This window comes from Anopheles merus, chromosome 2R, assembly GCF_017562075.2.
Source record: "Anopheles merus strain MAF chromosome 2R, AmerM5.1, whole genome shotgun sequence".
Lineage (NCBI taxonomy): Eukaryota > Metazoa > Arthropoda > Insecta > Diptera > Culicidae > Anopheles > Anopheles merus.
In genome coordinates, this window is record NC_054082.1 from 53,117,227 (window position 1) to 53,144,611 (window position 27,385).

The window sequence follows — 27,385 nt, forward strand, 5'->3', positions numbered from 1 at the left end:
ACTGACTAAATATACCGACTCCGGTCTTCTAGGCCGGTTATTAACACGGTAGCGAGTACGGGAATGTTCCGGAACAGATCAAGCTACACAGACACATTCGCGTGGGTGCAGGAAAAACAAGAGACTATACTACTATGTAACAGGTCGTGCTAAAACCTTTCCTTGTGTTAAACGTCTATGTATCATTTCTACGCGGCAGACCCAATAATGGATGTGTGAAACAAAACGTGACATGTGTGCAATGTGTAGTATTTGTATGTCGTTTCGTTTATCTTCCTCAGGTTGATTGCTGTTTATTTTTATCCAACCGTGTGATTAATTGTGAATAGAGCGCATCCTGCAGAGACTTTCATGTAAACAAAAGAATAACACGACTATTTTCGGGTTCTGCATCATACACCTCCCATCCAACACCGTGAAAACACGTGCCAGCGAACGACCTTGCTGTGGCGTGACTCATACAAACAACAGTGTAATTAGTGTAATGTTTAGTGTAGAGCACAGAGTCTAGCGAGCGCACTGCACGTAGCAGGACGTGAAAGTAACCCACTGACCCACCACATATAACACTCTTGGGGGAGACACCCACAACGCATATCTCATCACACAGCAGCTAGCTACAGCAGTGAAGCGATCCTCAGAGCAGAGTAGAACGTGGAATACTATCACCATCACCACTACCCGACTTCCCTCTACTACAGTCACTCTACACCACTCCGTTTAGCGGCAAACGTACCATTTACTCCGATAAAATGGATATTCAAGTACAGGTATTTTCCTATATTCCCCCCCCCCCTCTCTCTCTCTCTCTCTCTCTCTGTTGTTAGTGAAAGGCTTCGCTTAGGTAATACACTACTTGGTTTTCCTAAAAAGGAGGCAAGGGCACATATGCATACTTATAAACATGGTATTAATTTTCACATATTACTATTTCGGTACAGTGTGTTCAATTCATATAAATCATAAAATCTCGAAAGAGAGAATGTTCAATTTAAATGGTAATGGACATTTTATGCACAAACAATAAGTTATCATTATTTTTTGCTGTGCGTAGCAGAATCATATCAGAATATACAAGCGTCCCCCGAGTTACGACGATTCGCAGATACGACGATTTTGATTTTGACAGTTAAAAGTTGTCATTGACAAGAAATTGATGTATTTTTTTGAATATCTGGGCTGATAACCGTTATACACACAATTCCAAAGATTCCACAACTACCCTATCTTGAATATCTATATTGTGTACGGTTTTTTAAATATAATTAATACATTATCGACAATATTTTAAATAATATACACGATATCATAAATTCAAACTCTTCAACTTCGGTTATAAACTTCATATTCATAGATATTCGACATACGACTTTTTCGACTTACGCCTTGCTTTGGGACATTTTTTCGGTCCCAAATACAGTCGTATCTCGGGGGACACCTGTACATGCAAAGCATAGATTTAATGCTTGTGTGCCAATAATTGCACACTTAAGGGAACAGTGAATGCCACATATACATGTGAAATGTCTAAGGCGAATAAAATCAAATTATTCATGGTATGTGTGGCATAATTTCTGTTTAAAAAATAGTATTTATATTACATTTTATGCTAAAATTATGGATAAGGAAATAAGGAAGGATAGAATTACAAAAATACTTTTTTGAAAATCCAAAATCCAATTATTGCACGCTATTGGACGCTGTTACATTACATGTCAATCAAAATACACCGTTTAAATGGTCAGCCTTATTTTGTGATGCACAATTCATAACGGTTTGACCTCCATTTCAAATCCATTCGTTTGGATGGGATGCCATTCGGTCACAATATTGTCATTAATATTTTAAAATTCGAAACAGTATTAACAAAATAAATCAGTAGAATATGAAGCAATGTTCATCTACGTTTTATAAATAATTGAAATTACGGTACAGTACAACATAGTGTACAATAATTGATTGGTGTGCAACACTAGGCAAATTGTCTCATCTGTATTAAGCAAAAGATCTTCTGAATCAATCATATTTTTACTTCCTCAATCTAATTAATGCAAATTGCGAACCTAAATAGAAACAGTTTGTTTGGATATCACATTATGTTTGTTTGATATCGAGTTCAAGACATCCTTAAAATGTATATAATAGTTAATGTTGAAAACACGTATTATACGATCAAACGAATGTGCTGCAGCATTGGAGAAATTTTAAGTAATCTATTAGTTTTGCCACACTAAATTACGTTGATTGTTTACACAAAACTCATCTGTTTCCGGATGGCTTTCATCAAGCAGAAAACACAAACAGTAGGGTTGCCAATTCACTCAGGAAATCATCGAAATTTCGCTGCCTTACATATGCAAATGTTACGCCACTATCTGCTTCCCTACCGGTTGTACATTCTTTCTTCAATCTTTACCGATCTATACATGTTTGCAGGATGTGAATCAGCTGCTCGTAGTATGTTATACAGAACCAAAACACGCTTCTGCGAACCACTGTCTGTTCGCTTTCCGATGAACCATGATCGTCGTGAGTAATGCGCGAAATGTTTGGTCGGAAAAATATTGACCACCATCTGCGTTCTGGATGATGGTAGCGGAAAGAGCATCTTCAATTTGAAAACGCGTTTAGCTTTGAAACCTATCCTATATGACCTGACAGCAAAGGACAGGCGTAGGTGTTCGAAACATGAACAGGTTGTTCTGTTTCTCGGACAAACAACAAGCCTGATTCACATCATACGATCATATTGATGATTATTTGGTATTTTCATGTATTTCGGATGCCAGACGAGAAGCGACGCACAACTACCTTCTTTGCTGGTCGAAGTTCAAGAGAGTTGTTTTTATTCTTATTCCTTTTTGTTTTGACATCTCAACAAGGTGCATACATGTTTCAAGGTAGCTAGTCATTCCTTCCCAACACTCCTCCTGAATGACTAACGAATTCAAGACAAACAAAAACGTTATACGGATTCGTAATAAATCCGCGTCACAAACTTGTCAAACTGTGATGAAGGTAAGGGCTTCGTTAAAGCATCAGCTACCATTTCGTTCGATGGACAGTAGATCACTTTAACAGCCTTCTGGTCACTCAGCTCACGGATAAAGTTTCTTTTTGTGTCAATGTGTTTGACACGACCACTCGATCGTTCCGCCGTTGCGAAACTGATACACCCTTGGTTGTCCTCGTTCAAAGTAGTTGGTGCAGTTTGTGGTTCGCCAAAGTCCGCCAATAGTCGTCTCAACCATACTGCTTCCTGACAAGCCAGGGTAAGCGCATTATATTCTGCTTCAAGGGAAGATATGCAACACTAACCTGAACTTTACTAGCCCAGCATACTGGCCCTCCTCCGTAGAAGAACACAAAACCGCTTGTAGACTTCCGGGTCTGCTTATCACCTGCCCAGTCTGCATCGGAATAGCCTTCAAGTATCCATCCGTTTCGAGGACCATAAAACAACTTGTAGTCCTTGGTGCCTTTCAAGTAACGTATTACTCTTTTAGCGGCAGCCCAATCGCTCTCATTAGGGTTTTCCACCTTTCTTCCTAATAAGCCAACGCTTAATGAGATATCGGGTCTTGCGTTTACGGACAGGTACATTAGTGCACCTATCAGGCTACGGTAACGAGTTTTCTCTGTAAGAGACTTGCTGCATTCGTTCAATAACGTGTACCCAGTGTCCATGGGAGTCTTCGCTGGGTATGCCTCCTCCATTCCAAACTTCACTATCAGCTGTTCTATGTAAGAAGTGAGTCCCATTGCGTAACCATTATCTTTCTTTTCCACCTTGTACCCAAGGAAGTGTTTCACTGCACCAAGAGAAGTAATGTCGAACTCTTCTTTAAGACTCTGAAAAATCCGATCGATTTCTGCCTCTGATACGCTACCGATGAGCAATCATCTACGTACACCAGTAGATATACCGCAATGCCACCATTGCTTCCTATGTACAAGCAAGCATCTGATTCGCACTGCATAAAGCCAAGCTTCAACAAGATTGCATGTAATGCTTTGTTCCAGCTTCTTGCCGACTGCTTTAAACCATATATGCTTTTACGCAGCTTGCAAACTAATCCTTCCTGACCATGAGCTATGAATCCAGGTGGTTGTCTCATGTACAAATCTTCTTCAATCATTCCGTTCAGATACGCTGTTTTCACGTCAAATTGCTTCAAAATTAGACTTTTCTGAGCTGCAACAGCTATCATGATTCGAAGGGTAGTTTGACGAGTTACAGGAGCGAACACATCAGTAAAATCATCTCCATATTTTTGCGAATAACCCTGCGCCACAATGCGAGCCTTATGTCTTATAACATTTCCATTCTCATCTCGTTTGAGTTTAAAAACCCACTTGGCTCCAATTGTTTTTCTGTTTTCTGGCAGGTTCACGAGCTCCCATGTTTGGTTTACATAATGTGCTTCCATCTCCTCTTGCATTGCGTTCTTCCATTCAGCAACACATATCGCTTCGCGATAATCATTGGGTTCTCATCATGCGTAACCTTTCCTACAATGAAGTTTTCCAAATGAGATGGCAATTTACCTCGTGTGCTACGATATGTTCTTCCCGTACGATCTACAGTCGGGGTATCTTCTTGTTTATCTTCATAAACAGATTCAGCCTCCTCGAGTTCGCCATTCGTTTCTTCCTCGCTATCTAGCTCCACGATGGCTTCTTCTTCATATATTGTGGGTTGCAAACCATTTACTTGCCCATGCTCCTCCTGTCGCCCTGACCCAACACTTTGTTCGAGAAATCGTGCATCTCGACTGATAGTTACACGGTCAGTGGTAATGTCAACAAAACGGTACCCTTTGTGGTTATCGGAGTACCCAAGAAAAACCATTTTCTTTCCTTTTGGTTCGAACTTCTTTCTCTCTCTCTTCTGGAATGTGCACATAAGCTTCACATCCAAACACTCGAAGCTTTGATAAGTTCGGTTTGTACCCGGTCCACAACTCGTAGGGTGTACGATCAATTGATCTCGACGGAAGGCGATTTTGCAAATAAGCAGCAGTTAAAACTGCTTCACCCCAATAGCGTTTCGGCAGTCCAGCATCTAAAATCATGCAATTTGCCATTTCTTGCAGAGATCTGTTTTTGCGCTCAGCAATTCCATTCGATTGTGGTGAGTACGGCGTAGAAAACTGTGCTTTTATGCCTTCATTCTTATAAAACTCTTGTAATACATTTCCCGTAAACTCACCTCCGCCGTCAGATCGAATGATGCAGGGCTTCCGTCCAAAAACATTCTCACACGAGCGGACATACTCTTTGATCTTGCCAGTTGTTTCGTCTTTCGATCGCAACAGGTACACTACGCAGAACCGACTGTAATCATCCGTCATCGCCATGAAATATTTACAACCGCTAGGAGTAGGGTTCTCCATCGGCCCACAAAGATCAGTGTGTACAAGGTCAAGTGGTTTCCTCGACTTTCGTTCAGTCACCATCGGAAAAGGCAATCGGGATAGTTTCCCTTTTAGGCAACACTCGCACACCTCTCTTTCGCCACAGTCTTGGATGTTCACACCATCGACTAATCCCTTTGTTTGCAATATTTCAACGACATCCATCGCTCGGTGTCCTAATCTGCGATGCCAAGTGTGTTGACACTTATCGGTATGATTTGCGGTAGCTACCTTGCACTGCTCAGCCATTTTCAATTTGTACAAATTGCCTTGTATTTCACCAACAGCGACGACATTGCCCTTGTCGGAAGCGATCTTACATGCGTTCCCTTCAAATACAACATTGAAACCTTTCATGACTAATCTTCTGACTGAAATCAAACCACCTTCCAAGCCAGGAACATACAGTACATTGTCGATTTTTATCGCGACCCGCTTTCCTGCGTCATTCAGACCGAAAATCACTCCGCTACCTCGACCTGTCGATTTTGTTTTCTTTCCATCGGCTAACATCACATCAGTGAAAATATCACTTTTAAATTCAGTAAAGAAATTACGGTCATTCGTCATGTGACAAGTACAGCCACTATCCACAGTCCAAGCTCCAGGAATTACTTCACCTGCCATGAAACAAACCGTATCGCATACGTTAGCATGAGCGTCATCGGGGATTTGCCTAGCATCTGTTTGTCTCGCTTGCTGTGCAGAACTTGCGTTCTTCTTCTTCGACTCTAGAAACTTTCGGCAGTTTCTGCGGAAATGACCCGACTGGTTGCAAAAGAAGCACTTCATCTTTTCATTTTTATTCTTTACTTCTGCTTTCAACGCCTTTACTGCGTTATTGCCAACTCCATCCTGATTTTGTCGTTTCAAGCTTTCATCCCGCAAACGGCCCAAAACTATGTCCATAGTTAAATCCTCCTGTGGCCGATTTTCCAACGACGTAACAAAACTGCTGTACGATGGTGGCAAAGATCGTAACAACATTATTATTCGCAGCAGTTCACTGATCTCGACACCGCTATTGTCTAATCGCTCATACAAATCCTCTACATGCTCAATGTGTTGCTCCATATCACCATCTTCAGCCAGATTTGTCGAACACAGCTGCTGAAGAAGCATCGCTTGGTTGCTTATCGTTGCCTTTTCATGATAGGCACGTAGGTTCTCCCACATTTCGAAAGCAGTCTCAGCCTTTTTGATAAAACGCAACTGATTATCCTCCACGAGCATAGCGATCGTATTTCGAGCCTTTCGATCCATCTTTTTCCAAGATACGAACTCTGCACTTTCTTGAACCGGACATTCTTTTTCGATAACGTCCCATACTTCTTCTCGTTCTAACAGCGTTTGCATCCGAAATTTCCATGCCACATAATTTGTAGCATTCAGCTTTGTAAAACAAGCTTTCAAGCCTTCGGCAGCCATCTTGTAGCGTTTCACGATCACGGAACAACGCACAATGCCAGCGACACACCGGGAACAATTTCACAGCTAAATACACACCTTTTACCTTGGTGAATTCCTTGTGAAATTAAAGCAACTATCGGATTACTGGGATACCTGGGATACGGTGGGATGCACTGGGCCCATAACCTGATGATTATTTGGTATTTTCATGTATTATATTCTTATTCCTTTTTGTTTTGACATCTCAACAAGGTGCATACATGTTTCAAGGTAGCTAGTCATTCCTTCCCAACACATATGAAGTAAATACGACGATTGAAGTCTGCCATTTTCAACCCAATGTTTGTTTGGCTGAACACCCTTTCTCGTAACGTTTACGACGCCGCAATCCTAGGCCCTTACTTAAAAAATGTCTGATTAAAAGTTTTGATCTGTGTAAAACATAGATTTTGACAAGATTTCGATCAGCTACCCAAGCGCCACAGATTAAGCTTAAACGACTGGAAAATTGAATATCCATAGAAAAAAAATGAAAGCTCCACAGCTTCATTGGTTTGATCAATAGATGGCGTATTACAACTCATCATTATATTGCTATCCTTTTCTTGCAATGTGTTTCGACAAGTTTCATCTTATAATGACCTATATAGCCTTCTAACTTTCTGAGCAAAAATCTATATGAATGGTCGTGTGGTCAGATACGTGGGTATCAACACCAACGACCATTACTCAAATCTCACTTGCTTCAGTACTGGTGGTTTCTGTTGGAGTTTAGTATTTAAACAATCGTATCGCCGTTCTAGTTCTAGCGATGCATAACTTCAATGCGAAACCATACAACAGTACAGAGGAAATGAGAAAGCTCTCCTCCAAGCGAGGAAGCTCCACAGGTTGGGTATCCCACAAACAGATGGCGCCACCAGCTTTTTTGCTATTTTTAGAATGCATGAGTCGTTTGCCGTCTGCTAAACGAAGTCTTTCTATATTCCGTTTAGGTAGAGAATTTGAGGCGTTTAGAAGGCGTTTAGTGGTCGTTTAGTGGATTTGTGGCACTTGGGTAATGTTGAACAATTTGATCACATTTGAATTATTCTGAAGATCATTCTGGAGGAGCTAAAACAAGATTTCACATTTTTTAATAGATGGTTTTTAAATATTCAGTAGCTCCTTTTGATGCTGTTGGTCCGCTCATTGAGGTATAATTCTCATAAAGGTTCTCAAAAATTACTGCACGAAATACATGGTTAGACTACGTATGATAAGTTGTATTTTGTTGTATATTGAGTTGTATTTTGCATTAATTTATTTCTTCTCCTTTTTCTTCTTTGGCGCAACAACCGTTGTCGGTCAAGGCCTACCTGTACCACTGATGAGCTCGGCTATAAGTGACTTATTGATAACCCATAGTAGAATAATCAATCATATGTAATCTTATGGCGCGGTCCATACTAGGATTGAACCCACGATATGCTTGTTGTTAAGTCGGGCGGTTTGATAGCGGGACCGATGGACATGTTCAAATTAAACACATCAATTTAAATTACTTCATACATATAATATTATATGATGAAGTATCAAATATAAAGAAATAATAAAGAATTACACTTCAGAGCTAAATGATTACATCAATATGGGTCCTTTTTTAGAACTAAATAGTAAAAAAACCGAAAATCATATCATATACAATTTTTGACCAGATTTACTTTTATTTCCACACTGTGTCTAGCAGGTGGTGATTACAACACAGTGGTTCCATAATGGTCATGATTGTCCATGCTTACTCTAATTTAAATTATCTAATCTCTGTTTAACATCTTATTTTTTCTGTTTATCTTTCAAATATGTTGTATCAGATGCTATAATTTGATAGCGATTTAAAAGTAAAAATACATATTTAACAAGTAGTGTAATGAAAAAGCAATAAAATTGTACGACCACGATCGAGTGTATCACCTACTAAAGCATTTCTCCACTTAGCACAGTGGAAACAAATGTAGGACATAACATCGTTCAAATAAATGTACAGTGATCAACAACTTTGAAGTTAAGTTAATTTGTGTTAACTTCCCATTCAATTTGTGTTTGAATTGTATGGATCTAGTCAAATTAAAAAAAATATCGATCTGATGAATATTCATAGATCGAGCTGACATGGCCCATATCGTTTTTTGTAAATCATTTCATGCACAATATGCAATCCATATTATGCATGTTAATTATTGTTCAAAATAAGATGCAGAATTTGTGCAACAATCAATTGCTGTACGTTATACATAATAACCAGTTCTGGATATGGAAGAATCCATCACTACGAAAATGAGCCCATGACGTGCATGTGTTAGCATGTGCAGGTGTAACTCAGGACTGTTCTCAAATCTACATAAATTAATTGACCTAAACTCTGCAATACAAAAAAAACTTGTTCTGTTTCTATGATGGTTATAAATGTCGCGTTATTGCTTTTGCAATGGTCATGGTAATTTGAAATGAAATTTTCACAGAAAATATTGAATTATGAAAATAAAATATTTCTACACATGCGATCAATTTTTTTAGCGCCACGGTGGTGACAAAATGTTGAAAAAATTTCAACTTGGGCAAAATTGCAACTGCAAAATATAAGCTTTTCTCGTGGCCGCACCAAAAATATACACAAGAACGACAAAAAGCTCCAACATCTGAGTATCATCGATATTTTGTTAAACAGGTACATAAATCAAATACAAGTCAACTTTTGTCAACTTTATTTCCTGGCTGCTCCAGGTGACAAAATTTTGACAAAAGCTCAAAAAAGTGATAAAAGCTCACGTTTAACTATGTAGATGCTGTTAACTATGTAGTTAACATGTAAAACTTTGTATTTTAACAAAAGAACTTGTGTGGAAACAGTCCAATTTCGAACTTTGTTTCCATGGGATTAGTAAATGTTTACAGAGATTAGGTCTTAAGTCATAGCACCATGTTAAGTCGAGTAAATTTGATTTTTTAACCCATCAACAGTACGACCATTGCCCATTGTGTGACGCTATCTTGCAGCCTGCTGGCAGGCTCTGCCATGCTCTCTTTGCTCTCTCTTCTTCATTCAAACGAACCGCGCAGCGCGAATCGACGCACTTGCCTAGACGTACGCCCGCATTCCGAGCCCGCGAGCGTTTCTTTCTGTGTTTGTGCTTTGTGCGTTTGTGGCTCAATCTTGGTCATTGTTGTCCAATCAATATTGCTCGATTGGGTAGTGATTGCTACTAGTGTTATTCGTCTCTCGCTGGTGCGTTTGTGTGTGGTGATACTCTTCCCTAGTAGTGCGCAGAAGTAGGCGAATCGCTTCTTTTATCTGCCACCGAAAACAATAACAACCCGCGTGGCGACAGCTGTCTAAAAGGTAAACAACCACACACCGCTTCCCGGTTCACCAAGGAATCTAGCAGTGACACAGAGACATGTTTAGCCATCATCATCAAGCCCTCAGCAAAATACATACAGATTTTGTCAGTACAAACAGCAACACTGCCAAAGAAAATGTGCACAAATGTGAGATAAAATAACGCCGCAGTGTTTGCCGGTAGTGCGATAGAAGAACGTGACGATTGCCGGCAGAGCACAAGTGGGTGAATTTATTTCAGTGATGTGCAACAGTACGCGTATGTGGCTCTGGATGGTGTAGCAGCACGGTTGGATCTCGCGCATAGGAAGTTGAATGCCACGGAATGGGATCGATGTAAAAAGGTTCGAGAAAGTGAAAGATAAAGAACTGGCCGCGTGTGGTTCGGTTCTGTTCTCTCTTTTTCTCGCAGTGCGCCGCGGGCTTACCGCGTGTGTTGGGCTCACATACACTGGCAGCGCCCAGACCGGTCACAGTTGGTTCTGTCCGGTCTTGGATTCTGTTTTCATCCGCTGAGAGAACCGGATGATCTCAAAAGCCTGATGGGGAGGACAATAAAAATGTATATTCCCTCACACGTACGCACCCCTAGAATGAAACAGTAAAGAAAAGGTGCCCGGAATCTGTTGGAGCTTTGGGAAGAAGACCGATGGGCTTACAGAGTTTGTGTGTGTGTGTCTGTGAGGGTGAAAGAAGGCGTACCACATTCGACATTGTGTATTCGCTTCTGCCACGGTGGCTTCAGCACAGAACGGGCAGTTGCCGTGGTTTCGGGGTGGTGGTTTAATTAGCGTTTTTGTGCTCTAGCCTAACGCCAAATTGTGGGGCTAGATCACATCTCTAGCTCTCACCATTCGGGCTCACGGTGATCGGTGTTTTTGCTTCGACGCCAATTTTTCGGTGTTTAAATGCGGAACCACACCACCACCCGACCGGGCTTGGCCTTATGCCTCCCTTTAAAGCATCAGGAATTCTGGAACCAAATAAATTATAATCAAAATACCATGGGAACACTTCCCATGAAAGTCGACGACAGACAAAGAGCAACATACACAGAACACATACAAAGACATACAAAGCGGTTGAGCCTCTAGAGCTCTTGAAGTGATTGGTCTTTTTTGTTTATCGGCAAAATATGCAACGCTTCAATGAATTCAACACAAATACAAATACCTCCAATCGCTCAAACCCCACAGTAAGAGGGCAGTCGTTTAAACGGTGCAAAAGTTGAGACGATAAACCCCCATCGAACTGATAGCACGCCCAGTCTACCACATCCCTCACCCAACAAAAAAAAACAACTATTTATAAATAGGCCCATCGATTATTCATTGGTGGTGGCTGTACTGATCGTTTCAATAGATTCGAAAAAAAGTCCAAGTAAAAACGTGGATCTCTTCGTCATTTGACTCATTAATTTCTACAAATATTTTGTGTGAATCAACATGCATTCGCGGGCTGATTTTGAGTGGATTTAATGAATCAACTTACTCTGCCGTATAGTCCCCATACCTGTGTCAACCTCTTGCACCTGTGTTGAGTCATTGGCTTGAACTCGTCATTAATGTATTCCTTGAATCCGCCATCCTAGACGTATGCGAGATATAAAAAAAAACTCTTTTTGCATGAGTAATTTAAGTACTTATCTCATAATTTAGGTTAATGATTGAAGAATTCAGGCTTCCGAGGTATTACATACTTTTTAATTATATAGGAACCGCTTTCCCTTCACAGTTCATTACCCTAAAAGAGGCTCGAACAATATTCACAAACTGTTTATCTACATTGCAATAACCTGGCTTACCCAAAAGCTTACCTAAAACCAGACTATAAATTACTATCCCCTTCGCGTACGACTCGGGCAACCGACGCCGTCCAACATACAGGATCATATAAAAACACCGCCCATGCACATCCTTACATGTTCCCCCTTTAATACCCATATGTATTGTATGCATTTATTTTCCCCGCAGTGCAGCTTTACTTCTCTTTTCTCTTTTGCTCCAACATACGAACCAGAGCTGTAATAGTTATGTTTCTGTTTCACTCTTACCTTTTCTTTTCACTGCTCGGCGATTGTTGTTATCATGTTGCGCGTTGCGACTTGCTGGCTGATATATTTGGCTACGTTCCAAAAACATTGGCCACCGGACAGGGCGCCCCGCAGTACTACCAGGAACTGCAGCAGCAGCAGCAGCCCCGCGACTACGACGACCCGGACGCGGACGAAGAGGCGGAGATGGAGGCGGAGCGAGATTTGGCCGAGGACGCGCAGTGGAAGCGAATACAGCAAAACACGTTCACGCGCTGGGCCAATGAGCACCTGAAGATCATCAACCAGACAATTGCCAATCTCGAGAGCGATCTCTCTGACGGGCTGAGGCTGATCGCGCTCATCGAGGTCCTGTCACAGAAGCGCATGAGCAAACATAACAAGCGACCAACCTTCCGCAGCCAGAAGCTGGAGAATGTGTCCGTCGCGCTCAAGTTCCTCGAAGTTGAGGGTATCAAAATTGTCAACATCGGTAAGTACCAGTCGAAAGGAATTGATTTCAAATGGTTACCAACGTAAAGTTTTGTCAAACATCACACGTTGCGAATTATTTAGTCCCACTTTGTTGATAAGTACTCCCGCTACATCGTCAACAAACACATGTATTCGCTTCATCTTCCCAGCGTTCAAAAATTCGAGAATGAAAATTTGTTCATTTTACAATTGACCAAAGCTTCACTGCCACTCGCATACATACGAGCAGCGGCTGGGACAGAGAAGCACACCAAAGCTTTACCAAACATTGAAATAAAACGAACCCCACTCGACATTGTTATGCTCGATGCGTCTGTTTTTTCGGGTGCGTGTTGTTGTGTTGTTTCATTTTTGACGAGCCAGTAGTTGTGGCCACTCAATTTGGATGTACCTGGCCCCAAAGGGAAGCATCGCTTGATTTTGCAAACTGTGCCTGCAGTCGGTCTAACCTGTTTGTGCGCATCTTCCACATGCCTTCGCCACTCTCCCGAACTTGGACTGAAATTTCATTATTGAGTGGTCGGATCGGTCCGGTCGAATGAAACCAAACGATTCTGCCGTAAAGATGGCAGCATGAGAATGCGAAGATGAGATAACGAAGAACAAAATGAGCTTGGCATAAAGAAGAACGTCATCCCGAAGTGGCCATGCGACATACAATGCCATGCAAACGGGTGATTTCTCTCGCTTTGCCATTATGAAGGCGAGTAGGAAGTTACCACGGCAAGGCTAAGTAAGGGTGATCCCAAAGGCTTCGTTTTGAGGCAACACACTATAGCAGTGGCAGAGCACAGCGATTCACCCAAGTTGGTGCTACAAACAAGTTGTTTTTTTTTTTTTTCGTTGGCACGCAACCCCAACATCCGTCAGGGGCATGGCAGTTTAGCGAAACGACAAAAAAATGAACGAGGAACGGAATGGCAATTCACAAGTTTTTGGAAACAGCGATAGAGAGGAAGCGTTTTGCAAGCTTTTCTTTCCGTCAGTGTTTTTATGGCGTTTTGTGTTCTTTTGCCCGTTCGTCCAAACTCTGGATACCTCTTTGTTAGCTGTGTGTGCACTTTACGTAGTTTATTTTTAAAGCACGCGAGCACACGACGCTGTGTCAAACATTTTTCGTTAACGTTAGACTTCAACGATTCGGCGACAACGAACTTAGTGTGTGTAGTAGAAGTAGTACGGGCTGAAGGTGCACTCTCTCGCATACGGAATGCAATATGTGGTGCGATACGCTGTACGATAGGGTACAATATGTACGGGAAGGAGAGCAAGCGCACAGCAGCAAGTAAGCAAGCGATCGTTTTGGCTTTAGCGTTTATGGAATTGTCTTACCAAAACCACACACGCGCGACTTGTGGCGAAGATGGCGTGACGGTGGCAAGTTGTTTTACAAATCGCTCGGTTAATTAGTTGTGCGTTTTATCGCTTCACTAGGTGCCGAATCGAGCGCAACTAAGCACTTTGTGGACACTCGCATATACGGTGATTGCGGCCGACTTTGGACAAGTGGCGTCGTAAATATGTCCTCTCGCGTTACCAACGCATCCGTCCGTCCCGAGTCACACCTGAGCAGAGAAAGCCCCGCAACGCAAGATGCGGCACGGAATTGAATCAAAGCTGAAAAATAACAATAATCTCCCTGTCGAAGAAGAAGAGCGAAATATTTGCACACCTTTGACAACCGGTTGTTCGGCTCATTGACTGACACTGGATCTGCTTGCGTATCTGTGGCTTCGTTGCAATTAGGGAAAAGTCGGTCGAATGCTTCCAACTTGTTGGAATGCAATTCATCGTCATATTCAACCCAGTCTCAAATGGCAAGTCTGGCTGTATCTGCCAGATTTGAGTCAAAACTGATCTTCGCTGATAGTGGTGTAAATGTAGTTTGTCGGAGAAATACAACCCGTTTCAGTGGGCCGGGGGTTTAGTTATTTCTAATTTACGATCCACCTTTTAACAACGTCCCATATATTACCGGTTGTTTAGTTTAGGTTTTACCTTTCCTTGAAAAGTTTTGTTCACTTCACTCGATTATCTACTGGGTAGTAGGAGTCATGGCAATTCATGAAGGGTATCGAATGATTTAATATGTAAATGATGACGCTTCTACTTCATGCAACTCTTTGTGCTCATTTTATACCCGTGCTACTTTCGTTTCTTTCCTTTCATTTGTATTTTTTAAACTACTATTTATCCTCAACCAACAAGATTGCAATTATTTATTTAACGTCATTTCCTTTGGATCATGTATCAACAGTATCTTATCAGTCACCGATCGTCACTGAACACTACTCGCAAATCACACCTCAAATAATCAATAGCTAGACCTGCATATAACTCCACGCCTATCACCACAAAGATTCTTTTTTATTTGAACAGCTCCTTTTTTGTTACCACTGCCGGGTGCGGCGGCGTCTGATGCATTCTGCTCAAAAAATGCACTTTTTCTGTCCTTCACCGACCGCCACCCAGTGCAAGTGCTTAGACTCGCTGGGTGTGGAGACACGTTTCGATCGTGTTATTTATTTGCCAGACAGTGACATACACATTCAGATTGGTTCAGCATACATACAAGCTTTTAAAAAGATTAACGAACTCCTCGAGCATGTCAGGGGCTGTGTGTGACCGAATTTGCCCGATACCGTGTTACAGTCGACAGTAACGCATGCAAACATTCACACTCAACTGCGATAATGCGAGACGTCGCGATTCGCTCGGACGAAACAGACATTAGGTCACTTAGCGTACTTTAGCGCGGTGGGTCATCAGAACAGTTGTTGCGGTTGATGGCGTCACGCGTTGGCATTTAATCGAATGCAGCAAATGAAACGCGATGTGGCTTCTGCATGACGTAATCGAGTTCCAATCTAGGGGCAGGATGTGATCATGGTGGTTTTTGTTTTTAACTTTTTACACTTTTGTTCCATTTTACATCCAAACACAGCAATAAACACATGCGTGATGTGTTTTGCACAAACCCCAAGCAAACCACTGATGAGTATGTGTGTTCGAAAATTATGATTGACAATCAATCATTATCAACATCGAGCCTGAAGTAAACCCGCACGAAATTGATCGATTGATTCATTCCATCGAAATGCGAGTAAAGTAAAAATTGCTCTGCATGAGTGCAACATTTTTGGTTTTATTTTTTGAGGACTTGTCGACGACATTGCTCGGCAACTACTACAACAATGTTACAGGCCAACACTCGTTCCATTCCCGAGCAGCGCGCATATCGAAAAATAAAACTCGGTCGCCCAACTTTCCCAGATTTGGTTCAAAAACTGTCATGAAAACCGGCAACAGGCCCATTCGTCGGTGGGCATACGCGTGAAATTTATGCGCAACATTCTCCGATGGCTCTCCTCTACCCTCATCATCGTCTCAACTACATTGCACTTATTTCCATTGAATTGATCTCAGCCAAACAAACGAGAAATGACGGGAAACCCGACCGAAACGTGCCGGGGTGCTGAATATAATATGGAACCTAACCCAATAAAATAAAGCTTCTTTGCTTTTTTGGGATTCTCGCGCGCGCACCCGATCGACAACGGCAACCATCGTTTTGTGTTGGCCTTGCCGCTTATGGTCTAGTCGCCAGCGCCAACGCGGGAGTAGGATCGATGTATGTATATACATTTCGTTCATATTTGGATGCAGACAAGATCGACGATCGAGGCGAAACCCATGCGCTGAAACAGGTTCTTAGCTAGAGCATCGCGCGAGCGGGACGAGGTGATGAATGCCGGCATGTGACGCTTACTACTACGGTATGCTTCGGTTTTTCAAGTTCTGCTCGTGGCACTTGAGAGGCTGTTGCTTCTATCTTTTGCTTAGCACGAGCCGGCGCTCAGCCACACTTGATCTTGAACCGTTTGCCGGCGCCCGATGACGCAATCAGTGAGATTTTCCCCCAGCTCTGATCACGTACGAACGACGTGCCTGAAATCTGATGCGCCAGAAATATGGGAGCCCGACGACGACGACACGATAAATGCAGGAAACTGACGTGGCAAATTTGCATCCTTTTTGCTACATTGAAGATGAGCCGGTAAAGTGGGCAAGCAACATCAGCACCACCCGTGTATCGCGGGAAGCACGTCAGCCGAAGCGAAACACTCCTATACGATGGCGCAAGAGTGTGAAAGCATACCATGGGAGAGCGGCCAATCTCTAGCACCGGCCGCGGTGCAGCAGACCGTAAACGTCCATCCCGGACACGTCCAATCGTGGATGTCCGATGAAGGATGAGGGTTTTCGGTGTGAGCCTCAGAATAACATTCACTGAATAACTCTTTTAAGCTTCCCTCTTGTGATGATTTCACATCCGTTAGCTCTAGCAGCTCTAACTGACTGTTCTGCTGGTGTGGGAATGTCTTATCAAATGTATTTACGATGTATTCTATTGCCCCAACAAAATAGAGCGTAACATGCATTTTATCATTTCCCAGCCCAAAGAATAACATTCTTTTGTAGAACTTTTATTTTACCCGACGTATTTTCTAGACTTTAGTGGATTGATTTGGGGATCCGTGGTAAAGGTGGTCAATGCACGGTTTATGAGAAACATGTCTTCACCATATAAAACATCCAATTTGGCTTCGAGTTTGCCGCCCAAAGGGTGCAAACAAGCAGTGCAATAAAAGTTTCAATTTTTCGATAATTTAATTATAATGTAATGTTTCGATAATGAATTTAAAATATTGAAACTCGCCGTTCCAAAAACGCACACAAATGTAACACGTTCCGAGGCTTCTCCACCCCAAACCGAGCCCATCTCGATCACTTTCCCTTTCGATCGCACCAACCACAACGACCACGGTGTGTTGGAGTAGGCTTGCTGTGTGATTACGATTGTTTATGTGGCTATGTGGCTTCAAATGGGCCAGATTGTAAGTATGCAAGTAAAAACAGGCGGACTGTGGTAGCCCCATGATCATGTTGCTGGATACGCATATACGCATAATAACCAGTGCATGGCAAGCGGAACGTTTTGTGGGTAGTTTTAGTTTTTTTGTTTTTTTTTTTTTACTTTGCATTATTCGCCCTTCTTCTGTTGCTACTGACAACGTCCAGTTTGTCTACCAGTGGCCATAGCAGGCGCAAGAAACAACCCTGACTTGATGACTCAAATGCTAAATATAGGCAAAGCAAGCTTCCAAGGAAATTCGGTGCCTTTTATGCTCTCTGCCTCTGTGTCCATCTGCGTGCGTGTATTCGTGTGCTCGGTGTGCTTCTACATCACGTGCCCTCGTAGGTTGATTCCAGTTTGCTCCCTTCCACCGGGTCCGTAAACACCCCATAAGAGGAGTTGGGCTTTTTTGCTGGGGAGTCTCTCGCAAACAGCCACATTACCCATGATTGCATTCGGCAGAACGGCGATACAGAAGAGTAAGCCAAACCTCTCAGGCTGTCTGTGGAATTCGCGATGAAGTTTGCAGCTGCCGATACGAAAAGATAGTGTGTGCGTTTATGCACGTACAGGTAGACTTTTTAATGTTTAGCGATTGCCATTGCCAGTCGGCCCAGCATCGACTGCAAGAGTAGGCGCCGTTTTGAGCGTCTTTTCGTGAATCTGGTAATAGAGAAAAAACGGAATAGGGAAAAATATATGCGATATTCAATATTACACAGTCCTATAGACCAGACAACAGAGTAGGGGAAGTATGGGTTGGTTCGACACTGTGGGTAAGATCGACAACTTGTCGTTTTAGTATTTATAGAACTTTTTGAAGAAAAACATTTGTACACATTATTTATATTAACTGTTTCGAATATTTGAGTCACATTTCCCTTATCAGAAATCAGTTGCCTAAATACAACGGTTACTTTAATTTTTGTTCATGAGCATCCTGTTCAGTTATACGCACAATATGGTAAAATGTCCAAAACACATCCAAGTAAACCACCATTTTATTCCATTTTGACAATCGCAACGATCGTTCCCGTATTCGATCGAGTTTGGGAAAGTGGCTGATCAAAAAAACATTCTTTAGTATCATTATAAGTAAACCTTCATTCTTCTAACACCTGAAATCTACAGTGGCTCACTAAATTTAAGGTACAGCTGCATACGATCTGTACTATAAGATAACTTTTACTGTCCGTAAATTAGTTTTTACCCAAAACCTTGTCCCTTTTGCGGCAGTTGTGTTGGCATTACCTTTGTGAATTGATTTAGTGATTCAACCAATTAAAAATAGGCGTTTAAGCTTGTTTTTTTTTCAATTTTTTCACGCCATGTATAATGTTCGAATAAAATAGGATTTTAAATGGTTTGACTGACTGACTTAAACCTGAAAGGTGACACATTCGTACATGTAATCATAGGTTGTATCATACAGAGGTTGTTCTATTGTATGACTTCAAATTCAGGGGTTTTTGTAAATTTTGTCTTAAATATGACATACAAAATATGATAACATTACATTTTCAATCGTAAAAGAATGGCCAAAAATAGAGCCAAATAAATACTTTGAAAGATTACCAATCAAATGGTACCAACATCAATTAGAAAACCATCAATTAGATTAGAATACCATCTATCAATTAGAATAGAGTGTACCATCATTCACTGTATGCTTTCGACTTACAACATAGTATGAAAAATTATATAAATGATTTATCATTGACTGTTTTTTTTTTTATTCAGGAGAGACGGCTTTGCCGTATTGATTATCATTGACTGTTTTCTAATGTATAAAAAATAATAATTCGTTTCACGTTTATATCTTCCTTTCTTGCTCCTTACAGATTCTTCCGACATTGTAGACTGTAAGCTGAAGCTTATTATGGGTCTGATTTGGACGTTGATTTTGCACTATTCCATCTCGTTGCCGATGTGGGAGGGCGACGAGAATGGCGACAATCTGGCCAACGGCAACGGGGCCTCGCCGAAGCAACGGCTGATGAACTGGATACACCGGCTGGTGCCGGATCTACCCATCAACAACTTCACCTCGGACTGGACCAACGGTAAAGCGGTCGGAGCATTGGTGGATGCCGTTGCCCCTGGTCTCTGCCCGGATTGGCCAATGTGGGACCCGAAGGACGCGGTACAGAATGCGGCCGAAGCCATGGGTTTGGCAGATGACTGGTTGAACGTTCGCCAGCTGATACGACCGGAGGAGATGGTGAATCCCAATATTGACGAACAGTCCATGATGACATATTTGTCCCAGTATCCGAACGCGAAGTTGAAGCCAGGAGCTCCGCTACGTCCCCGCACTAACCATAGCAGGTGAGTCGCGCTAAAGTAACAATGCCAAATCAGGTAAAAATCGACTGAAAAAGGATCTGAACTAAGAGTAGGAGATCCAAATAGTTGATCGCCCTAGAACAAATATCGTAGATATCATGTTGCTCTCGTATCCGTCCCATCCTTTACTCATTTGGAATGGATTGTGGATAACTACTACCGTGATTAGTTGCATTTTTGTACGTCTCATCATTTCATCATCATTTCCATTTTTTACGTAAATTGGTAGCCGTAGATTTATTAATACAATCCCACACCATCAATCAAATACTTGCCAATACACACACACATTCTTCCACCTTAAATGCACAACCAGTTCGTTCGATTGCGGTTCTACGATCACAGCTGTGTGGTATCTATCTTTCTGTATCTTTTCTTCTTTTCTTTTTTTCTTTTTACCCTTCTTTTGCTCGACATTGACCTTACAATTCCGATGTATGCACACTTACCCTATTACATTGCAGTGTTCCACCGCCGCGGTAAGTTGTTGCTGCAAAGGAAATGTACCAACTAGCGACTAGCGATTATGATTTGTTGATTTCAAGCAATGTTACCATTTGTTTTACGTTGCCCGTTTACCCACGTTGCTATTAGATTCTTATGTATACTGTCGCGTCTGCTCACGATCTGCCCTCTCGGAACTCACGATTTTGGACAACAGTAACGATTAAATTATGGAAAAAGCAAATTTGTTCCCTTTAAAAGACGACCAAAATGCACACCTGCAACATAGCGCCTGAATTAACCCATCAGATAGTGTGCTCATGTTGTGTTTTGTTATTTCTATAACGGTTGATTTTCTTGCTGAATAGCTGCCACACATTTAAACAACAATATTTCTATATGCTTTAAGGTTTCTAGGTCTTAGATGGCCTCTTTAAGTACTCTCTTTGCTTGAATGGGAAACGTGGAAGAAACACGACTTAACGTGAATTGGAAAACTTTGGAGTTTGAAATTGGAAGACAGAAATTCAAAAGAAAATGCACCAAAAAGCAGTGGCGAAAGTTGTCTACATTTACATGGTTTTCTTCTTTGTTTCTCCTTTACTGGCTATATGTGTGATCCTTTACGTACTGGCTATTTGTGTGATTGTGTTTTGCGTGAATGTGTGATGTTCCTGTAAATAGTTAAAGCTTTAATAGCAAACTGATTTACCTCATGACTTGTGTGTAACCGGCATCCTCAAAGTGACTGGATAAGAATAAAAAAGTAATTTTAGCCGTCACATCATACCACCTTACTTATTTGCGTTTTGTGCGTTCACTTTATTATCCGTCCAACAGGGTGCGCGCGTATGGGCCAGGAATCGAACCGACCGGTCCGACAGTCGGAGCTCCAGCTAACTTTACCGTAGAAACGTTCTCCGCTGGAAAGGGCAACGTCGATGTAGCTGTACACAATCCAAACGGTAACCCGGAAAAGGTGGACTGCCGCTTTAACAACGATAAAAATCTGACCTACTCCGTTTCGTACATTCCGAAACTGGAGGGACCGCACAAGGTGTACGTAAAGTTCAACGGCCGTGATATCCCCAAGAGTCCCTACGAGGTGCAGGTAGAAAGCCAAGCCGGTGATGCATCCAAGGTGACGGCGACTGGTCCGGGCCTGCTTCCGGATGGCGTTGTAGTCGGCAAGCAAACGTACTTCGACATCACAACGAAGGACGCCGGCAAGGGTACACCCGAGGTGATCATTCTTGATCCAGCGAACCACAAGACATCGGTAGCAGCCAAGCTGCGCCAGGTCGGCACGGACCAATGGCGATGCGAGTACACGGCCAAGCAGGTGGGACTGCACTCAGTGAACGTGTTCTTCTGCGGCCAACAGATCCGGGGAAGTCCTTACGGGGTGCGCGTCGCCCCTGTGTGTGATCCGCGAAAGGTCCGTGCAAGCGGACGGGGTCTACAGCCCGTCGGTGTGCGGGTAAACGACGACGATGTCACGTTCCGCATCTTTACCGAGGGCGCTGGCGAAGGCATCCCAGAGGTGAAGATATTTGGCCCGGGAGGGGTGGTACCGGAGCACAGCATTCGCAAGCTCGATGCTACCACGTACGAGGCACAATACATTCCACTGAAGGAGGGTCGCTACAAGATCCTGGTACTGTACGGTAGCCAGGAAATCCCAAAGTCCCCGTTCGAGGTGACGGTGGGGCCACAGAAACACACCTCAATTGTGGCGTACGGCCCAGGGCTGAAGTCCGGCATGGTCGGTCAGCCGGCCTGTTTTGTTGTTGAGACGAATGGGGAAACTGGCAACCTGGGATTCAGCATTGCCGGACCCTCGCAGGCCGAAATCGAGTGTCACGACAATGGGGACGGGTCAGCACTAGTCAAATATCATCCGACCGCGCCTGGCGAGTACGCCGTGCACATACTTTGCGATAACGAGGACATTCCGAAGAGCCCTCACATCGCCCAGGTGCTCCCGAAGGCGGACGATTTCCATCCGGAGCTGGTGAAGGTGAGCGGCCCGGGCGTGGAGAAGAATGGAGGCGTGATCGTGGGTAAACCAACGGAATTCACTGTGGACGCGACGCGAGCCGGTTCGGCACCGCTGGAGGTGAAAATTAACGACGTTTTCTCCAACACCATTGCGCACAAGATCGCCCAAACTGAGAGCGGAATGAAGAAGATCACCTACACCGCCCCCTCGGCCGAACCGGTCACGGTAGAGGTGAACTACGGTGGCGTTGCCGTGCCCCAGTCACCCTTCCGTGTGAACGTTTCCACTCCACTGGACGCGTCGAAGGTGCAGTTCTTCGGGCCTTGGTTGGAGCCCGGCGTCAAGCCGAACGCGGCCACTCACTTCAACGTGGATGCCAGGTAACGGAAGTCACACTTACGGTACGAGCGAGGGGTCCAAGCATTAACTTTTATGTCTCTCTTTTTATGTTGTTGCGCTGATTGAATTCGAAAGGGCTGCCGGTAATGGACTGCTGGAGGTGAATCTGGTGCACGAGGAATCGAAGCAGAAGGTACCGGTACGCATCATCGACAACAACGATAATACGTACGCGGTGGAGGTGATTCCACCACTACCCGGCACCTACTCGACCAACCTGCTGTACGGCGGGCTGAAGGTACCGATGTCACCGAAAGTCACCGTCGCACCACCGGTCGATGTGTCAAAGATAAAGGTGGATGGGCTAGAGCCGAGTAAGTATTGTCCGGTGGGGTTCCGCACTCATGTTCACATGAGCATTTCCATCTCGATTCAATCTGTTAGCTGCACCGCTGAACAGCCTGCAACAGTTCCGCGTCATCACAAATGGCATCGGGAAGGCAGATCTGGCCGTCACTATCACAAGCCCTTCGGGGAATCGGGTGAAAGCGCACGTCATACCGACTGCAGAAGGTTTTCTGGTGAACTTTACCCCGACCCAGCTGGGTGAATACCTGCTAAGTGTGAGTTTCGGTGGCACTCCTATTACTCCGCAACCGTTCCGATTGCAATGCCTGGTGGGCTCCGATTCGCGCAAGGTTCAAGCCAGCGGGCCAGGGCTGGTGCGGGGAATCATTAACCGGCCGGCCGAGTTCATGATTGACACGCGCGGTGCTGGCCAGGGTGGGCTGGGCGTAACGGTCGAAGGTCCCTGCGAAGCGGCAATCAACTGCCGCGATAACGGCGATGGAACGTGCAACGTGGCCTATCTGCCGACGGAGATCGGCGACTACACGATAAACATCACGTTCAACGATGACCATATCGCCGGTTCGCCATACCAGGCTATCATTGTGCCGGAACCGAACCTCAACAAGATACGCGTCTCTGGAATGGGCATACAGCCACACGGTATTGTGTGCATGTAGTGGGTTTTCTGTGTTTTGCTGGCTTTTTTTTTTATTCAGCTAATCCCGAATCGCATCATTAGGACGAAATTCGTTTTGCTCCCTTTGCATCACAAGTTGTTTTGATTTCTTTAGCTTAATTTGTTGCATTTTTGTTCGCATGTTTTGCAGTGTTTTGTAGCGTACACATAGTTGATCCTACGCATGTACTAAATAAGCTATAAATGCATACTTTTAGGTGTGGTGATGAATGCTCCCACGGATTTCCTGGTCGATATGAGCAAGGTTGGCAATGACGTAGACAGGTCCAAGCTATCGTGCAACATCTTCGACCCGAGGGGTAACGAAATACCCAGCAAGCTGGTGCCAAGTGACTCCGCCGATGACGTATTCCGCATCATGTACACACCTTTCGAGGCCGGACGGCACACGATCGATCTGCTGTATGATAACGTGCCCGTGCCAGGATCACCGTTCGTTGTGAATGTAAAATCTGGATGCGATCCGAGCCGATGCCGCGCGTACGGCCCAGGCCTGGAAAGTGCAATGACCGATAAGATGGCCACATTTACGGTCGAAACACGTGGTGCCGGTGCTGGTGGCCTATCGCTAGCGATCGAAGGGCCCTCCGAGGCCAAAATGAGCTGTACCGACAATCGGGACGGCTCCTGCGACGTGGAGTACATGCCCACCGAACCGGGAGAGTACGACGTTACGATTCGTTATGCAGACAAGCACATCCCCGGGTCACCATTCAGAGTCGTCGTAAACGAATCGACGCGCCCGGAGAAGGTAAAGGTGTACGGACCGGGCATTGAGCATGGCCAGGTATACGACGGATTGCCGGCACAGTTCTTTATCGATTGTAGTGGAGCCGGTCCGGGCAAGATTGCGGTAAAACTGAGCTCATCGGAAGGCAAACCGATCGCAACGCAAGTGCAGGATAAGGGCGATGGTGTGTACGGTGTCACGTACGTTCCACCCAAGGAGGGTTCCGTAATCACGGCGAACGTTTGCTTTGCGGACCAGGACGTCAGCTGCAGTCCATTCGTAATGACCGTTGCTCCAGCGCCGAACGACGTCCCGGTGAAGGTGTATGGTGATGCGACGACAAAAAAAGCCCTGCCCGCATCTTTACCTGCCAAGTTCCAGATCGATGCACCGAAAACCAAAGCCAAAGAGGACATCAACGTCAGCATCAAGGGCCCGGACGGGAAACCTCTGGTACCGAAAATGGAACAGGAAGCGGACGGAACCTACGGCGTTTCGTTCGTGCCGGATGAGTGCGGCCCATACAATGTCAGTATTAAGTGCGGTGGAAAGGACGTACTTGGTTCGCCCTTCTTATTGCAAGCCATCCCTACTGGAGAGGTGAGTTGGTGTGTTGCAAAAGGCAGCCCATTTCGTCAGCTTATACAAAAAAAAAACATTTGTTACAACAATTTGAACACTAAACGTGTTATTCATGTTTATTTACGCAGGCTGACAAGTGTAAGATGGTTCAAGCCGTCCCAGTCAACCAAGAGTACGGGAAAAAGAACCACTTTGCCGTTGATGCCCGGGAAGCGGGAACTGGTGCAGTGACGTGCAAAATTGTTTCTCACTCTGAGGCGAGGTTAGTATAGCTTGCGTTAAGAAATGAAGGAAAAACGAACAACAATAGCAATGTTTACGACCTTCACATCCATTGCTTTCTGTCGACAGTGACGTGGACATTGATATTATCGAGAAAGACGGGTTCTTCGATATTTTCTATGTGCTCAAGGACCCCGGAGACTACGATCTGGATATCAAGTTTGGCGGTCAAAACATCCCGAACGGAACGTTCACAATCAAGGTATATTAACCCATTCTTTATTTACTCTATTCCTTTTTCTCATATCCCTGCGTCTTTTTGTTCAAGGCATCTGCCGTAGTCACAACGTTTAAAGTGATTGCTAGTCACATTGTTTGAAACGTGACTAACTGGATTAGAATGAGTGATTTGATGTTTATTTTTGAGTGATGTTCAGTCGTGTGATTGTTATTATTGTTCGATCTGGTTTTTTCATCTCTCAAGCAGGGTGAAATCAATAATGCAATCAATAATGCAATTGATGCTGCTTTTGAGATCTGTATTGTTTAGGTGAGAGGATCGTCTATCTGACATTATTACCTCACAGCAACCGTTCACGTGTGGTTTTGATATCATTTTTGCGTGGTTATTTATGAAACAGAAAAGTGTGCAGAGTGTGCAGGATAAGGGAATCATACTGTTTTTTATGATATGCTCATGAACAACCTTTGTTGTGGGAGCTTTACTCGCGGCTCGATATGACTTAGTACTCTTTGTGTGTTGAAGGTATCCAATCAAAAACAAGCGTATGGCGATCATATGCATTTAACATCATGTATAAACAAAGCAATATATATATATATATATATATATATATATCTTCCGGATTAATGGAACCTATTAATACACAAAAATACGATAACTCGTTCGGCTGTTTGTTACATTGTGAAACAAGCGGTGGTAATAAATAAACAAAATTCAAAAACTAAACTTAAGCGAGACACATGATGCAAACACTTACACACTTTTGCTTCTTGTTGACAGAGTTTGTGCTACAGAACGTCTACACTTGTTCAAAACTGAACTGGAAAGAAATCATTCATTACGGCATAATGCCTTGCTTTTGCTTGCCAATGCCACCGCTGCCATTTAACGAGTTGCATGCAGTTTTGGAACGCTATTCAAATTGACTTCTAACCAAAAAACGAATTTCCTTTTTCTAAACAAAAAACGAATTGACTTCTAAACAAAAGCGAATTGACAAAACAAACCTTCCATTCGTGAGGTAGTAACCCATGTGCAAATGAAACATTCCATTTCCTAGCTATTTAACATTCCATCTCACATGAGACGAAACGAATCATCTGTAGTTCTGAGCGAATCTTCTTCCCTTTCGTAAAATTTCGCTTTCTCCCAGCACAACACTGCCACTGCGATTACCAACGCCATGTGACACTCGTTTTCGTCAAGCATCACACGCTACTCACCGTTCATCCTTTTCCCCGATCCTTTGCGTCGCAATACTAACAATTTGTCCCACCGTTGGCTGGCCCTTCCGTCGGCTCGGTCGGTCGGTGATTCGCGTGCGTCAAGAAGAAATATCTTCTGAATGGAAATAAATCATGAAATGTATAATTTTTTATACATACACACCTCCACATCATCATCATGCGCCACCCACTCTCGAGCACTCTGCTCCGTTGCACGGGAAGCACCAGTTGGTGTGCCATTCTTCTACAAATTCGCTCTGCTCCATCCACATCAGCATGTTAGCATGATTCCCTAAATACGGAGGGTCAAAAATAGCATTTCTCTCGCGTGGAAATTTTGCCCATCTCTTGCAACCTGTAAGCAGCCGACATGTCGTGCCGTGGTAGATGACCGACAAGTGGCAAGTGTCTCTTTTCATTCATGGTGCTTCTGCTTGGGAGCGAAGATTATCAGGCATGTGAATAAGTTGTAAATGAATAATTTTCTATTCTAATGCCACTGTACGCACCATTCAAATGTGTATTTCTTCTTCAAGAAGCACACACAGCTA

General features: G+C 43.6%; 1 protein-coding gene across 6 annotated transcripts in view; it reads left to right on the forward strand.

Annotated features, from left to right (window-relative positions):
- Positions 1-579: 579 nt before the first annotated feature.
- LOC121591018 (filamin-A-like) overlaps positions 580-27,385 on the forward strand; it is a 54,852-nt gene continuing 28,046 nt past the window's right edge. Inside the window, exons 1-10 of one of the 6 annotated variants that reach the window (XM_041911314.1) lie at positions 580-770; positions 12,362-12,731; positions 19,493-19,979; positions 20,462-20,476; positions 21,282-22,823; positions 22,918-23,156; positions 23,227-23,793; positions 24,028-25,160; positions 25,271-25,404; positions 25,494-25,626. In XM_041911314.1, coding sequence (XP_041767248.1) covers positions 753-770; positions 12,362-12,731; positions 19,493-19,979; positions 20,462-20,476; positions 21,282-22,823; positions 22,918-23,156; positions 23,227-23,793; positions 24,028-25,160; positions 25,271-25,404; positions 25,494-25,626 — 4,638 coding nt within the window. In that variant the 5' untranslated portion in view covers positions 580-752. Of the gene's footprint in view, positions 771-9,917; positions 10,207-10,474; positions 10,551-12,361; positions 12,732-19,492; positions 19,980-20,461; positions 20,477-21,281; positions 22,824-22,917; positions 23,157-23,226; positions 23,794-24,027; positions 25,161-25,270; positions 25,405-25,493; positions 25,627-27,385 lie in introns of those variants that run through there. The other 5 variants (XM_041911316.1, XM_041911317.1, XM_041911319.1 and 2 more) reach the window with 5 other exon arrangements.